At 34.5% G+C, this 16930-nt stretch overlaps 1 protein-coding gene across 2 annotated transcripts in view; it reads left to right on the top strand.

Annotated features, from left to right (window-relative positions):
* The window catches only part of RGS18 (regulator of G protein signaling 18), a 48001-nt gene extending 31809 nt beyond the window's left edge, over positions 1-16192 (top strand). For both annotated transcript variants that reach the window (XM_025401224.1, XM_025401215.1), the window contains 2 exons: positions 11521-11687; positions 14678-16192. In XM_025401224.1, coding sequence (XP_025257009.1) covers positions 11521-11687; positions 14678-14935 — 425 coding nt within the window. In that variant the 3' untranslated portion in view covers positions 14936-16192. The remainder of the gene's footprint in view (positions 1-11520; positions 11688-14677) is intronic.
* Positions 16193-16930: the final 738 nt, after the last annotated feature.

Genomic DNA, 16930 nt, shown 5'->3' with positions numbered 1-16930 from the left:
TGTTTTTTGTTGTGGCTTTCTTTTACATACCTAAACATTGCCCTACGTTTCAAATTATACTTCAATTACAATTTAGGGTTTGAAAGGCATGTGATATGGTTTGGTTGTGTGTCCTATCCAGATGTCATGCTGAAATGTGACCTCTGAAGCTGAAGGTGAGCCCAGTGGGAGACATTTGGGTCACAGAGCAAATCCCTCATGAATGGCTTGTACTGTCTTCACAGTAAAAAGCAAGTTCTCATTCTTTCAATTAACGTGTGAGCTGGTCGTTTACAAAAGCCTGCGACTTGCCTTTTTTCTCACTGCCTCATATCTTGTGATACACTGGCTTCCCCTTTGCCTTCCTCCATGAGTAAAAGCTTCCTGAGGCCTCATCAGAAGCTGAGCTGATGCTGGTGTCATGCGTGTACAGCCTGCAGATCCATGAGCTAAATAAATCTATGTTCTTTATAAATTACTCAGCCTCAGGTATTCCTTTATAGCAATGCAAAATGAACTAACACAGCATGTCAGCATGTTTTGTCTTTGTCTCCTTATTTTATTCCAAGATCATTATAGAAGACAGAGGAGGAGAAATTAGGGGGGGGGAAAAAAAGACAAGTAAAACCATAGACTAAGTAGTAAAACCATCCCTCCAGTTACATAATGGAAAAGAAATAAATTCTCAAACTGCTGTCAATCAGCAGCCAAGCAATACTTATTCAACTTATTTCCTAAAGTCATCAGTCTAAGGCTCCAGGTTTACGTGAAGTCTTGAGAGGATATTGCAATTTCGTTTTTAAAAATTAAGGGAATATAGTCTTGGACAATTCATGGCACAAACTGTTTTTATACAAGCCCAAGTTCTCAAATGCAGATGGTGAAAGGAATTATGGGAAGGAAAATCAAATAGGAACGTTCTAAGGAACAATAATCCCTATGGGTTCTTATGCGCTTATTAATAAGCCACAGTACAACCAGCAAATCTGACACCCTGCTGTTCACTTTGGCAATTATTTTGTAGCTAGACCATTAACTTTACTCTGAAAACCTATATATTTCTAGGTATTCGAAGGAAATGTACAATGTGTCAAAATGCCTCAAAGAACCATTGTTCATTTATGTTTCCCTTTTACAGTCTGAGAAAAGCATATCACTCAGGGTGAGAAATCAATCTTGAAAATAATACACTAACTGAGCTAGAGAAAGAAGAGCAACTTGATCACTCTTGCTTCTCAGTGGTCAGAGTTTGCTGACTCATTCAGGAATCACTTAGCAATAAGGCCTTCATTGGAGAGTTGTGTTTGACTAGAAATTATCTTACCAGCATCTCACCACTGCAGACAAGTTCTGTAAGTTGCTTGTCAGTTTTACAATGCCTTGTCAAATTCTTTTTGAACCCAACCTTCCCTTGTCTCTCTAGTTTCTTAACTAATATGTAACTACTAACATCTGTTGCTCATGGTCAATTTACTGAGGAAAAGAAATGGATCTCCCTTTGTCCCGTTGAAAACATCCCAATGAAGAAGCCATGGTGCAGAAGAGACCCTATGTCATCCTTTTCTCGTGGTAGTGGCTGGAATCATTCCATATTATAAAGCTTAGGGATTTCTGTAGGTTGTCATGTCTTTGTCTAACTACTGATTTCCTAAACAGTAAGTTCCTGGAACTCTCATACATGAAAAAGATTGCTTACAACATTAAAAAATGATGCTTCATGACAAAGAAGATAAGGTCTATATAAAGGAGGAATAAATGGTGATGCAAAAAGAATAATTTCAGGATTGTATTGGTTTCCTGTTGCTGCTGTATCAACTTACCACAACTACAGTGATTAAAACAACACAATTTGATTATCTTACAGTTGTGTAAGAAGTCCAGCATGGATTTGATCAAAATAAATCAAGATGTCAGCAGGCTGTTCTTTTTTTGAAGGGTTTAAGGAAGAATCCCGTTTCTGCTCATTTGGATTGTTGGCAGAATTAAGCTGTTTGCAGTTATAGACCAGCTACTTCCTTCCCTTGCTGGCTACAGACAGAGGATCATTCCCACTGCTGTGGTTTGGATGTGATTTGTTTGTCCGCTGACCCCAAATCTCAGGTTGAAATTTGATCTTCAATGTGGTGATGTTGGAAGGGGGCACCTAGGGTACTTGTTTCTACCATGAGAGAAGTTCCCCCAGGATTGGCTTGGTGCAGTTTCAGCAATAGTGAGTTTTCACTCTTGAAAGACTGGATTAGTTCTCAGGGGAATGGATTTATTCCCTCGAGAGTAGGTTGTTATGAAGCCAGGATGCCCCGCGGGTTTGATCCCTCTCTGCACATGCCTACTTCTTCTTTGGTCTTCACCATGTTTTGACTCAAAACCCTCTCCAGAAGCCAAGAATATGCCAGCAGGCTTCTTATACCACCTGCAGAACTATGAGTAAAATAAACCTTTTCTCTATATAAACTACCCAGCCTCAGGTATTCCTTTATAGCAACACAAAGCAGACTAAGACACCCACTTTGTAGAATATACTACATTTCCTGGGTCATGTCCATCTTCTTCATACTCAAAGCCAGCAGCAGAGTCAAGTCCTTCTTAGGTCAAATCTCTCTGATGTACTCTTTTGCGTCTTCTACTTTTAAGGACTCATGTGATTAGATTAGATCTACGCTGATAATCTCCCCCATCTCAAGGTCCTGCACTATATTCAGTTCCTTTTTTTCACACAGGTCCTGCAGATTAGGGCATGAACAACTTTGGAGGGTTATTTCTCTGCCTACCAAAGGGGACAATGCTGTCCTGAGAAAAAATATGCACACACACACACGTATGAAATCTGGGGCAATTGAACTTATCTGAATCTCAGTTTTCTCATCTAAGAAAATGAAAATAAGACATATTCCATGTATCTGTTATAAAAATTAAATGAGGTAATGTATATAAATAACACTTAACCTTCAAAACCTCTAAACATGTAATAAATGTAAAACCTCTTAGTTATTACCGTAATTCTACCAATAGAAATGTATTCTTCTTGTTTCATTTTATATGGAACTTTTTATATTAGCAATAGTCATTGACCATGAGGAATAGTTCTAGAGAGCTGTAAACATTAAAACAAAATGTGGCAATCTAAGTTAAAATGAGTTGAACAGACAAAGCTACATTTATTTCAACTTTTTTCAGCCATAATGCCAGAATATTTGCACCTTCTTTATAAATAGCTGGATTTTTAAAAAATATACTTGGTATAGAATCTTTGCAGCTATAGTCATGAGAGATATTGTGTAACTTTCTTCCTTTCTTTCTTAGTCTTTACTTATTTTGTTATGGGGGAGAGTGTCAAGTTTTGGTATTAGAGTTATCCTCATCTCATAAAATGAGGTGGAAAGTGTTCACCCCCTCTCAATTTTCTTGAAGCAAGTGTGTAAGATTAAAATACATTTTTTTTTTCTTAAATGTTTGATGGAATTTACTAAATTTGGTCCCAGATATTTTGGGGGGGAGAGAAATGTTTTCTTACAAAATCTATTAATTGAATTAGGGCTACCAGATCTTCTACTTCTTCAAGTGTCAGTTTGGGTATAGGTTTATTGTTTTTTTAAACAATTTCCCTATGTCATATAAATTATATTTACTGACATTAAGTCATTCATAATATTCATTTATTTGTTATATATGTAAGATCTATACTAATATTTATGGTTTGCTTCCTAATGTGAAAGACTCTTGCTAGGGGTTCTATTTTATTAATGTTTTTCAGAACCAACTTTGACTTTGTTAATCTTCTCTGTAGTTTTCCTATTACGTATATTTTTCCTCTTGTTTTTATTTTTATTTTTTTCTTCTACTGACTGTGTATTTAATTTTCTCTTCTTTTCAAGTTTCTTAAGGTGGAAACTAGATCTTAATTTTTATACCCTTCTTGTTTTTTTTTTTTCTTTTTTTTTTTTTACTAGACCACCATTTTGTGTAATAAAATTATCTCTGACCACTGTTTAAGCTGCATCTCACAAATTTTTGATCTGCTGTACTTTCACTATAATTCAAGTATAAATATTTTCCTAATTTTCCTTGTGATTTCTTTAACATGTAGGTTATTGTGTTTATTACATATTTATCACAAACACACTGGTTATTGTGTGCTTATTTTCAAATGTTTATTTTTGTTTTGTTTTTATCTATGTTACTAGTGTCAGTTATTAATTCAAACCCCTTGTGGGCAAAGGACATATCTGTAAGGTGTCAAGTTTTCTGAAATTTATTTAGGCTCATATTATGAGTCTAACACAGAGTTTATCTGGGATAATATTCCTTGTGCATTTGAAAAGATGTGTTTGGTAGATCATTTTGTAATTTTCAATTCAGTCGAATTAATGATGTTTAAGTTTTATATATTGTCACTGATATTCTGTCTCCTTTTTTCTATGAATTAATGAGTAAGCAGAATTAAAATCTATACCTAAATTGTGAATTTTTCTACTTCTCTTAGTTCTATTAGCTCGCTTCATATAATTTGAAGCTCTAAATTAAGTTCATATATGTTTAGGATTGTTATGTACTAGTAATAATTGTTCACATAAAAATTACAAAATAGAAATACTCCTTATTTTGAAGTTACTTTTTCAAGCCATGTGAAGATTTTTTATTCAGATTTCTTATGCTTAACCTCTGCACTGTGTAACATTTTTATCCATTTTCTTTGTCTTCCTGATGCTTTTCACTTAATGTGTCTCTTATTGCTAATATGTAGTCTGTTTTTACTTTTTAACCCAGTCAGATAATCTCTGACTTTTAATTGGAATGTTTAGCTCATTTAAATGTTATCTCATCATTGATATATATGGAATTGGATTTAGTATCTTATTATTTATTTTCTGTTTGTTTCTTCATTTTGTGGTTCTTTTTCTTTTTCTCCTTTCTTACCTTATTTAGATTAAGTAAATCTATCTTCTATCCAACTGCCTGCTAGCATACCCATCCCTTCTGCAGTCTTTAATCTGTTGCCATGACCATCCAATATTTTTTTATTTTAAATACTTTACATTTTATTTCCTGAATTTCAACTCGATTATTTTTATAGTTTAAATTTTGTCTTAAGTCTTTTTTAACCTTTGTGCTTTTCAAAACATTTATATGAGCTTTTTTAAAGTTTTTGTCTGCTATTTCTAACATTTTAGATACCTCATGATCAGTTTTTATTGATATTTTATCAACTAACAAAATATTGATAATGAGTCATGAAAATCTCCTTACATGACTAATTTTTTTTTGCATGTGAGCATGGAGGAAGACATAGAAGTCTAAATTATGTGTTCTTCCCTTAAAGAGTATTGAATCATTTTTCTGGAAGTGAATTAAATCACTGTTGTATCCTCCTGATTTTTTTCTGATTAAGGCTGGTGTCTCTCAGAATTGTCTTAGCATGAGGACAAGACCTTTCTTAGTAGTAGGACAAGACATAGTATTTATACCAGAAACATGACCTTTCTTTGGTATCTCTTCTATGGCTGAGCCAGAAATCCAAAGTCATCCAGACTTATCAAAACTCTCCTATCTCCATTTGCCTCAGTCCCATAGCATCTATCCTCTTCTAGACTTCACAAAATTTGCCCTGCTCATGTGCAGCTTAGCCCTCAGTCAAGACTCTGCAGGAAAACTGCATGCAGGCTTCCGAGTCCCCTTATAAAGCAGATTCACTGTGCACTGGTTACCAATTAAGCCCCCTATATCTTGGGCTACAATTTTTGATTACTTGCACAAATCCACTATGATAGAACACTGATACAACTAGTTGGGCAAAGCAACTTTAGTACTTGCAAATAGGCAGCAAGGGATAACAGAAGCCTAGTATTCATAATGAGCTGCTCCCTCAACACTCAGAAAAGCTGTTAAGAGTGAATTAAATCTTATCTATGATGTTCCAATTGCACTGCAGCTGAGGGATCCCAGAAAGCAGCCTGTCTTGGTTTTTGTGTCTGAGGGAATACAGGTATCCCTGGACTAAAATGTTAAAGAAGATCCTCTTTTGGGGTGGCAAAGGAACAGGGCACGGTTATTCTGGTCAGTTTCTTCTTATCTCAGGATGTTGCATTGTCAGCGCATTGTACATTTATTTTTGAGAACTACAAGTGACAAAAAAGAGAGAAGAAGTTGGTACAAGGTCACTTAAACTGTCAAACTGTCCCACACCCTTCTGCATGTCTCCTTTTTTCAGTAGCCTGACCCACAAATTCCAAATACATCATAATGCCCAAACTCGTATCTCTGCCTCCTCAATTCAGCAAGACTTCTTAGTTTGTTTAGCCTCCGTCTTCATGCATTCCAGTCTTAAAAATGCCCCCAGGTAGAAAGCCAGAACAAACCTAGCACTCACTTTATGTGTTTTTCTTCTCACCTGTTGCCAGTTGTATGCTGCTTGAAAACTACTGCCTCAATATTTTTTCTAGTTTTATAGTTATTTGTGGTAGGAGGACAAGTCTGGTTCCCACTACTTTGTAATGACTCTCCTCTTCTTAATGGTGTAATAGTAATCTGTTTTTCTATTTAAGGTAGGGCTCTATAGATTAAATATCAAATCAAAGGCTTTGTCCACTTCTGGTACCTAGACCAGTGTCTGGAACATAGCATGTGATCAATATTGTTTAGATTAACTAATGAATTATTCAGTGGGGAGTTCAGGATGCAAACAAACATATTTAATAAAGTAGTTGAACAAAATAAGGAATACATTATATTTGAATAACTTATAGTGATATCCAACAGAGAGCAGTGTACCTCCAGAAATGTTTGTCAGCTTGTCCAAAGTCATATAAACTGGCATTCACCACAAACTCTGCTTTACAAGTTCTCAAAATTGATGCTGTCATCTTGTTGGCATGCCAGGAAGGACCCAGCTCTCAGTGGAAGGCTCACATTGGCAAAACTCATAAGGTTGAATTCCAAACTAATAATATAGATTCAGAAATAAAACTGTCACTGATAGCCATTTCTCTACCTTTTCATACGACCAAAGAAGCCGCCAAAGTGTATTAAAAATTTTGCTTGCCAAGCATGAAACTAGAATATTAATTGATTAACGTCATCAAGCTAAGAATTAACTTTTTTAATAAACTGGTCTATTTTTAATTACATATTTTTGTCCATATTCACAATAGGACAAAATTTTGTGGATTTTTATTTTATTTTTTGCTTTATGTTACTAGCTCTGATTGTCCATATCTCTTGTAAATATGATAGGTCTGATATTTCATTTAGTACACAAAATATTTCCTAGAACTGTTTCATGTTTTTAAATATAATTCTGTATTGTTATCATTAATTCAATTATTTGTTGATAATTTATTTTAGTATTATTAAATAATTATTGCGTTATTTCTCATGTTGGGTACTGGAAATTTGGTGACAAGGGTCACCAAATTAGACAAGGGTCTTCATCTTATGTATGTTACAGTGTAGCCTGGAAAACAAAAGTTAACAGGCAACTGCAGTACAATATTTTAAGTTTACTCAGCACAGTAAAAGGCCATATATGAAGGACACCCAACTCATTCTTTAGAGATTGGTGAAATCTTTCCAGACAAGATGAAATGTAATTTCAACCTCAATGAATATAGGCTGTATGGATTAGATTAATAAAATTGCTTTATGGATTTAGAATAGGAAGGGAAAAGTATTCTCAACAGGAGCTAAAACTAAGAGATTCAGGAACATGGCACATGAATGGAACTATACATGTTTCCCTGTGAGTGGAGCTTAAATCAGTGTAAAAACATGGTAGGAAGAGATGAATGCTATTGGGACATTTTAAACGGTGAAGAATCATAATAAAATTTGTACTGCAGAAAGATATTGCTGACTAGAATGTGGATAATACACTTGGAGATTGGAGGAAGAGACAAGGAAAACCTCAATTCAGGGTCACTAGTTAGGAGGTTTTTATAATAATTTGTGTGAGAGACAGTTCCCGTCTAAATAAAAGTAATTACAGATCGCACAAAAATAAAAAGACAGACGTAGGATATATGAAAGGGGAAATTTTACAAGATTTGATTATCAGCTATGTGTGAGATAAGAGGAAAATTAAAAATCCCTGAGAATAAATGCCAGGGTTCCCATTTATATCCCTGAGTGGATAGAGTCAATAAATGGGAAATGTATGCAGGGAAGGTTTGGGGTAAAGATGATAAATGCACCATTCATATGACTAATTCAATGGCCAATTCAGTGATGTTTCTCACATGTTGCTTGATATGAACTTGGAGCTCAGGAAAAAGAGGCTTGAGATAAGTTCTAAGAATCATCTGCATATTGATTGTATTTGGGTGTTGAAGTAATTTTTCAGGAAATGAGTTTAAGGGAAAGATGAAGAAGGATAAACTGAGAAGGATTTGGGGATGCAATAGTCAGAGGTGTAATAGGAAACTCTGGAGTTTAGCTGCCATTGAAGAGAATTACAGGCAATTCTCTACCGTGCCTGCTGTTGTGGAGAGATGAAATAACATATGGACTGAAAACAAAATGTTCACTAACTATAACATTAAGTCAATTTGGCAAAAATAATTTGAGTAAAGTGTTGAATAGAAACCACATTTTTGTGTGTTGGAAAGTAAATGAGATAGAGGGGATTAAGGGACGAAGTGTAGAAAACTTAATCAAAGATTTTATATTTGTAAGGAGAAAAGATATGTTAGTAGCTAGAGGAATATTTGAAGTTAAGATTTTTTTAAAAAATTTCTTGTAAGAAGATTAAAATATTTTAATGATATCAACATGTAAAAGAAAAACTTTATTATTTTTCAGAATTGTTTCTAATGCCTCATTTTGTCTGTAGGTGTTAACAATATGCATAAAGTACAGTTGGATGTCAGAAAGAAGGAGTTCAGGAAAATGTCAAGAGAGAAGATGGGCAAATAGGGAAGATAAAGGAAAGAAGAAGGAAAAGGAGAATGTAAAGGACAGAATTTTAGCAAATAGCACATTTAATGGAGAACAGAGGGAGTTAAACCTAAACAGACAACACACAAAGAAACGATCACACAGTATGAACTAGGAGATATGGCATCCTACAATCCTATGTGGAAGAGTATTTGAAAAAGGAGGGGGTCAGTACTATCAGATGCTACCAAGTGGGAAGTCCAGATGGGACTCATGATATTTCCTTATGCAATAACTTACATAAGCACAGCAGAAAGAGAAATGGGCTATAACTAGAGAGTGAGAGTGAATCTAAAGAAAGATTGCTAAAACTCATTTAAATCCAACTCAAATGTGATTTATTCTGAGAAAGTTTATCTGAAAAATCCATTAGGAACATATTTCCCTTCCCTCAACATTTCTATGGTGCAGCTACCAAACACCCAAGCAATTTCACTCCTTGGAATTTATTCCAGATAAATAAAGACTTGTGTACATTTTTTAAAATTATACATAAATGTTCATAGCAGATTTATTTGTAATAACAAAAAAAAAAGAAAAAAAAGAAATAACCCATGTTTCCTTCAATGGCAGAATGGTTAAACATATGATAGTATATTCATATCATGGAATATAATACAGCAACAAAGAGAAACAAACCATTGATACATCCATCAACTTGAATAAATCTCCACAGAATCATACTGTGTGGAAAACAGAAACATCTAAAACAACATATACTATATGATTTAATTTATATAACATCCTTGAGTTGACAAAATTATAGCAATGGAGACCAGATTCGTGGTTACCTGGTGTTAAAAAGAGTTATATGTGCGGAGATGTAAGGGTGGCTGTAAAAGGGCAACATGAGTTATACTTGTAACTTTCTGTATCTTGATTATATTAATTAATGTCACTATCCTAGCTGTGATATTTCACTGTAGTTTTCCAAGTTGTTACATTGGTGAAAACTGGATAAAGAGTACATGGGGGTCTCTCTCATTACTTCCTACGAATTCATGTAAATCTATAATTTTCTCAAAATAAAAAAGTTTAACTTTTAAAAGGCTTAAAAATAAGTAGAGTGTTAAAAAGGATAGTTGAAAGAGCCCTAGTTTCGAAGTCACATTGTCTTAGGGTTGAATCCAGTCTGCCACTTTTTTAGTTATGTAAATGTCATATTCGTGAGCCTTAAATAAAAATTATCAAGATCACCATCATCATCACAGCCACCATTAGAGCCCATATGGAGTTCTTAATATGTCCCACTTACTGTTTCAAACACCTTGTGTATTTTAACACATTTAATTTTCTCAACAGCCCTATCAGGTGGGGATCATTATTATCTTAATTTTAAATCTTGAAAAACTAGGCCGGGCGCGGTGGCTCAAGCCTGTAATCCCAGCACTTTGGGAGGCCGAGATGGGCGGATCACGAGGTCAGGAGATCGAGACCACCCTGGCTAACCCGGTGAAACCCTATCTCTACTAAAAAATACAAAAAACTAGCCGGGCGAGGTGGCGGGCGCCTGTAGTCCCAGCTACTCAGGAAGCTGAGGCAGGAGAATGGCGTAAACCCAGGAGGCGGAGCTTGCAGTGACCAGAGATCCGGCCACTGCACTCCAGCCTGGGCCACAGAGGGAGACTCCGCCTCAAAAAATAAATAAATAAATAAATAAATAAATATTGAAAAACTAAGACACAGAAAGAAAACGTAATACGCTAAGGGCCACAGAGTAACTAAATGAACACTAATTTGAGCCCAGACTGTCTTCCACAAGACTTGATAGCTGCCCCTAACATTTATGGGGCAAGACAAAGTGTGAAAAAGAGGTCCCATGCTGTATGTCTAAATGTTTATGAGCTATGGAAACTAATAACTTTAAAATAAATATATATGTTATCCTTCTGCTTTGACAAATATACTTTGTAAGCCACTTGGAAGATGATGTTTGAATTTAAAATTTTCAGACACTTAACAATTCCACTCTATAAACATGACCTAGCACCTTTTTCTTTCCCCCCATGGTTTGGTTTCACACTGTGAGCAGCTCTTCGCACATTTGAGTACACACTCCAGCCTGGAAATTGAAGCCTCGTTCATAGTCAGGCCTAAGGGTATACCTACCAGTGAGTCAGTGTGTTTTTGGTAGATGGACTTGGAGAAAAGGCTGTGTAAATGCTGGAAGTATAGAGCTTTTAGTCAGGGAGTCTCAAGATCCTGAAATTCAAAGGCATGGTGTAGAAGTAGGTAGGATCCGTTCCAAATGTAATGGCTTCTTGACTCTGTGCAATCACCCCTCACACTCTGGGAGGGGAATGGATAAAAGAGACACAAAGTGAGGTCCACTGTAGGGGGTCCCTCTTAATCTTAGTCCTAAAGTCAAACTTAAGCCTGAGTGAGATACTGGCCTTATTTCAGTGGGAATAATACTTTCCTTTTATGGTTGTGAAAACTACATGAGGTCTCTCATGTGTATTGTGCAAGATGTGTCCTGCGGTGCTGCATTAGAGGGAGGATGTAGCTTTTCTGTTAATATTTCCAACTACGTTTTATTTATTATCAATTATTATCAATCAGTAAATGTTTCCAACATTAATAATATTTTGTAGTTATATTATTTTCTCTTGATAGATGGACTAGAGGCTTTTACCAGATTTCTTAAAACTGAATTCAGTGAGGAAAATATTGAATTTTGGATAGCCTGTGAAGATTTCAAGAAAAGCAAAGGACCTCAACAAATTCACCTTAAAGCAAAAGCAATATATGAGAAATTTATAAAGACTGATGCTCCAAAAGAGGTACAGTAAAGATAACTGTAAAAATGCATAACTGCTTTCAAAATTTTTTAATAATTTTATTTAAAATTGTGAATTATATTTTTCCCAACTTATTTTTATTAATTTTATTTATAATTGACATGTAATAATTATACATGTTAATGGAATACATTGTCATGTTTTAATATATATACTGCATTGTATAATGATAAAATCAGACAGCATGTTCATCAAATTAAACATTTATCATTTCTTTGTGGTGATAATATTCAGTATGTTTTTTTCTAGCACTCTTGAAATATACCATGTATTATTACTCACCATAATCACCTATTAGGTAATGTAACACCAGAACTTATTCTTCCTATCTATCTCTGTACCTGTTGATTCATCCTTTCTTCATCCTCCCATCCTTCCTACCTTACCTAGCCCTTGGTAACCACTATTCTGCTCTCTACTTCTATGTGAGCAACTTTATTAGATTCTACATACAGGTAAGATCATGTGGTACTTATTTTTGTGTGCCTGGCTTATTTCATTTAATATAATGTCCTCCAGGTTCACTCACGTTGCCACAGATGACTGAGTTTCTTTGTTTTTTTTTATACCTCAATAGTGTCACTATTGTGGTATATGTATATGTACCACTATTGTGGTAATGTATAAAGAAATAGTGTAAACATTTTCTTTATACATTCATCCTTTGATGGACATTTAGGTTGATTCCATCTCTTGTATACTGTGAATAGTGCTGCAATAAACATGGGAGTGTAGATATCTTTTTAACATGCTGATTTCAATTCCTTTAGATATATACCTAGAAGTAGAACGGCTGGATCATATGATAGTTTTATTTTTAATTTTTGAGGAATACTTATACTATTTTCTATAATGGCTGAACTACCTTACATGCCCGCCACCAGTGCACCAATGCATGAGTTTCCCTTTCTCCACATCCTCACCAACATTTGTTATTTTCTGTCTTTTTCATTAATAGCCGTTCTAACTGAAGTGAGTTGATATCTCATTACGGTTTCCACTTGCATATCCCTGATGGGTAATGATGTTGAACATTTTGTCCAAAATGGCACTTTATGTCTTTTTTGAGGAATGTCTATTCAGAGCTAAATTTTTTAGGTAATCTGCCTTTATCAAATTTGTACCCTCATACATTCTACCAGAATGTTCATGATGTTGCTGGAGTGAAGATATTTATACAGATTTATCCATACAAATGGAAGACATTGTAAAATACTATCATAGAAGAAAAAGTACAATTAAAGTCACTTCTCAGAGTTATTTTCTTTCTAGGCTAAGAGTGAATATGAGTAATTGAAACATTTAGATTCATTCACTTAATTAATCACTTTAGCACAAGCAACCTCTCATAGAAACTAAAGATTTCTATAAGTGATGAAGTCAAGAGACATCAAGAAGTTTGTATCATGTACTATTTTAATTTTGGCTCATCTATTTATACAGACTTCTGTTTGCTTTAGCGCTACTTTAAAGACAGGTTAAAAGAAAAATCTTACAATAGAGAGTTGAGGTAAACCTAACTAGGCAAGTTTTCAAGTGGAAAACAATTGAGATTTTCTTTTACTCCAAACTCAGTGTGAAGTAATTGTGTGAAACAATTGCTAAAATGGTTATAAAACCAGCAAATATGACTTGACTGCCCTCAAATATTAATTAGAGTTTCAAATTTTCTAATATGTGTTTTATAAATAGTGATTCTCCCAAAACCAACGTTTGACATCGTTTTTTTGTTTGTTTGTTTGTTTTTGTTTTTTTAAAAAGGCAACTAGTTGCATTGTGTTATGGACAAGGGGAAAGAAAGCCTCTACCTGAAAACCTACCACCATCAGAACCAGATATATATGCAGTGCTATGATATAAGACATTAAAGAATTTTATATCTTTAAAAGACATTCATACTGCAGCATATGTTTGCTTGGAGGAAAGCATCATAATGTAATGAAATAAGCACTGGAATAAGTAGAAGTCCCATATTAAAATCTCAAATATGCCCCAGCTCATTTTTTCCCATGACTCAAATAATTTAACCTCTGTGAGGTTTAGTTACCTATTTTGAAAATGAGTTATGCTTTAATTATTTAAATGATCTTTAGCGGTTCAATATGCCATTATTCTAAATTCGTAGAGAGTAAGAAGGACCAGGAATTCCAGGAGAGAAGAACCAGATGAAATGCTAGTCAAGAAATGTACCCTACAACTTAAAGTATAATAATAATAAATAAATTTTAAAAAAAACCATATCAAAAAAAAAAAAAAGAATAGAGGAAAACACCCAAGCATCTATATTAGGCCATTCTTGCATTGTAATAAACACCAGTGTTCACAACAGCATTGTTCACAATAACCAAAATGTGGAAACCACCCAATTGTTTAGCAACAAATGAATGGATAAATGAAACGTGGTATACCCATAGAATGGAATATTCAGCCACAGAAAGAATAAAGTTTTTGGTATATGCTAAAAAAAATTAGAAATACATGAGACTAGGTAATTTATAAGAAAATAAGTTTAACTGGTTCATGGTTCTGCAGGCTATATAGGAAGCCTAACAGCATCTGCTTCTGAGAAGACCTCAGGAAGCTTCCAATCATGGCAAAAGGCAGAGGAGGGGCAGTTATCTCACATTTCAGGAGTAGGAGCAAAAGAGAGAGAGAGTGAGGTGCCACATACTTTTAAACAGCCAGATCTTGCAAGAAACCACTCACTATCGCGAGGACAGCACTAAGGGGATGGTTCTGAACCATTCATGAAAAATCCACTCCCATGATCCAATAACTGCCCACCAGGCTCCACCTCCAATGCTGCGGATTACAATTAAACCTGAGGTTTGGGCAGGCTACACACATCCAAACTATATCAGTTTCTAAGTCCACTATGCCCACTCCAACATTGCATCAGTCCTGTACTATTTCTCAAAGTTGTTTACATAAGCATATTAACTATAATATCACTTTTTTTCCTGTTTATCCAGGTTAACCTTGATTTTCACACCAAAGAAGTCATTACAAAGAGCATCACTCAACCTACCCTCCACAGTTTTGATGCTGCACAAAGCAGAGTGTATCAGCTCATGGAACAAGACAGTTATACACGTTTTCTGAAATCTGACATCTATTTAGACTTGATTGAAGGAAGACCTCAGAGACCAACAAATCTTAGGAGACGATCACGCTCATTTACCTGCAATGAATTCCAAGATGTACAATCAGATGTTGCCATTTGGTTATAAAGAAAATTTATTTTGCTCATTTTTATGACAAACGTATACATCTGCTTCTAACATATCACATGTTTATGTTAAGATCTGGCCCCATCCTTTAAACTGAAATATGTCATGTGAAATGATTTTAAAAATGTAAAAACTAAACTTTTTGTTAACAAAATACATACAGTATCTGCCAGTATATTCTGTAAAACCTTCTATTTGATGTCATTCCATTCATAATCAGAAAAAAACTTATTTCTTAATTAAAAGGCAGTAGAAAAAAGTAATAATGTTTTATAAGATTGTAGAGTTAAGTAAAAGTTAAGCTTTTGCAAAGTTGTCAACAGTTCAAACAAAAATCTAGTTGGGATTTTTTACAAAAGCGGCATAATATGTGTTATATAAACAAAATAATACTCAGATATCCAAATGTTCATATAACATCTTCCATAATGAATGTTCTCTTTTATCGGTAATAGTGCAGAAGTGATCTGATTCTTACAATGGGAGAGGAAGAACATTTATTATTGGGTTACTACTAACCCTGTCCCAAGAATAGTAACATCACTTCTAGTTATAAAACAGCAACAGGAACTTTTGTGAAGACACATTCATCTCTACAGAACTTCAGTTTAAATATAATCTAGATTAATGACTGAGAATAAGATCCACATCTGAACTCATTCCTAAGTGAGCATTGACATACCCAGTTATAAAAAGCACTTCTGTTGGTCACAGAAACATGACTAGATTTTGCATATCTCCAGGTAGGGAACCGAGTAGACTACCTTATCACCTGCTAAGAAAACTTGCTACTAAACTATTAGGCCATCAATGGCTTGAATAAAAACCAGAGAAGGGTTTGCCCAGGAGGTCTCATGTTTGGCCCTTTGGAATTGTGGGTAGAAATCAGAAACGAGATGAGGAGAAGCAGCAAGGAGTCTAAGGCCCTGGCGATTTGGTCATCTACTGCATTGGTTCATATTCAGAAAGTGTTATCTCATTGATTATATTCTTGTTAAACAAATCTGCTTAAGTAATTATTATTCAAATAAGATTATACTAATGCATTTATATGTCACTGTTTTAAAGAGATATTTAATTTTAAATGTGTTACATGGTCTGTAAATATTTGTATTTAAAAATGCCGTGCATTAGGCTTTGGAAACATAATGTTAGTGGAAATGTAAAATGTAAAAACTTTAGATCGTTTGTAGTGATAAATATTTTTAACTTCATTCATACAGTTAAGTTTATCTGACAATAAAAGCTTTCACTGAATGTTGATTATCCTTCCTGTTATGTAATAAGGAATAAACATGTTTTCTTCTTTTAGAGTAATATTGGGATAGAAAGTATTGAGTTATGGTATCATTGATCTTAATGCTGTATCAGTTGTTTAAACTGTTGTGAATATAAAAACAAAGTATCTTGCATTTCAGAAATCAACTAAAAAGGTGATTTTTATGTTTTCCTTGGTTAATTCCTGTTTTCTTTTTCTGTATAGAATTTAATTGTTTCATATACAGAGTTAAGACTTGATACAAACTTTGTGATCTCATCAGAAACATCATGGGCTGATTTTAATAGCATTGTTCAGGTACCACAAATATGTATCATGTAGCTTTTCCATATATAATGCTGTTCAAAATCATCTGATCTCTTTGTTAAATTATGAAATATTCAATGAGATGCTTCAAAAGCATACCAGGACTTCTTCATAAAATTAATCACTGACTTCAAAAACTTTGCACTCTCTGAAGGAGAAAACATGGACAAATACAGAAACAAAATAAATAATTGGACAACTGAAAGTAGCCAAGCACAGATGCACAGAAAGCACTGAGTGTTGGCTGAATGATGACAGAATGCACAAGTTGAAACTAGACTTGAGAGCCTCAGTATGCGAGTTCCTCTAACTGGATGTGGGATCCTCAGAAGTTTATATAACTTCTAAGGACTCTCTCCATCCACATTCGTTTTAAGATAAAGACTCAGGATTTCTACTTTCTAGTGTTC

This window comes from Theropithecus gelada, chromosome 1, assembly GCF_003255815.1.
Source record: "Theropithecus gelada isolate Dixy chromosome 1, Tgel_1.0, whole genome shotgun sequence".
Classification (NCBI taxonomy): Eukaryota; Metazoa; Chordata; class Mammalia; order Primates; family Cercopithecidae; genus Theropithecus; species Theropithecus gelada.
The sequence above is the reverse complement of the archived record's forward strand: the minus strand, read 5'-3'. Positions and strand labels throughout refer to the sequence as shown.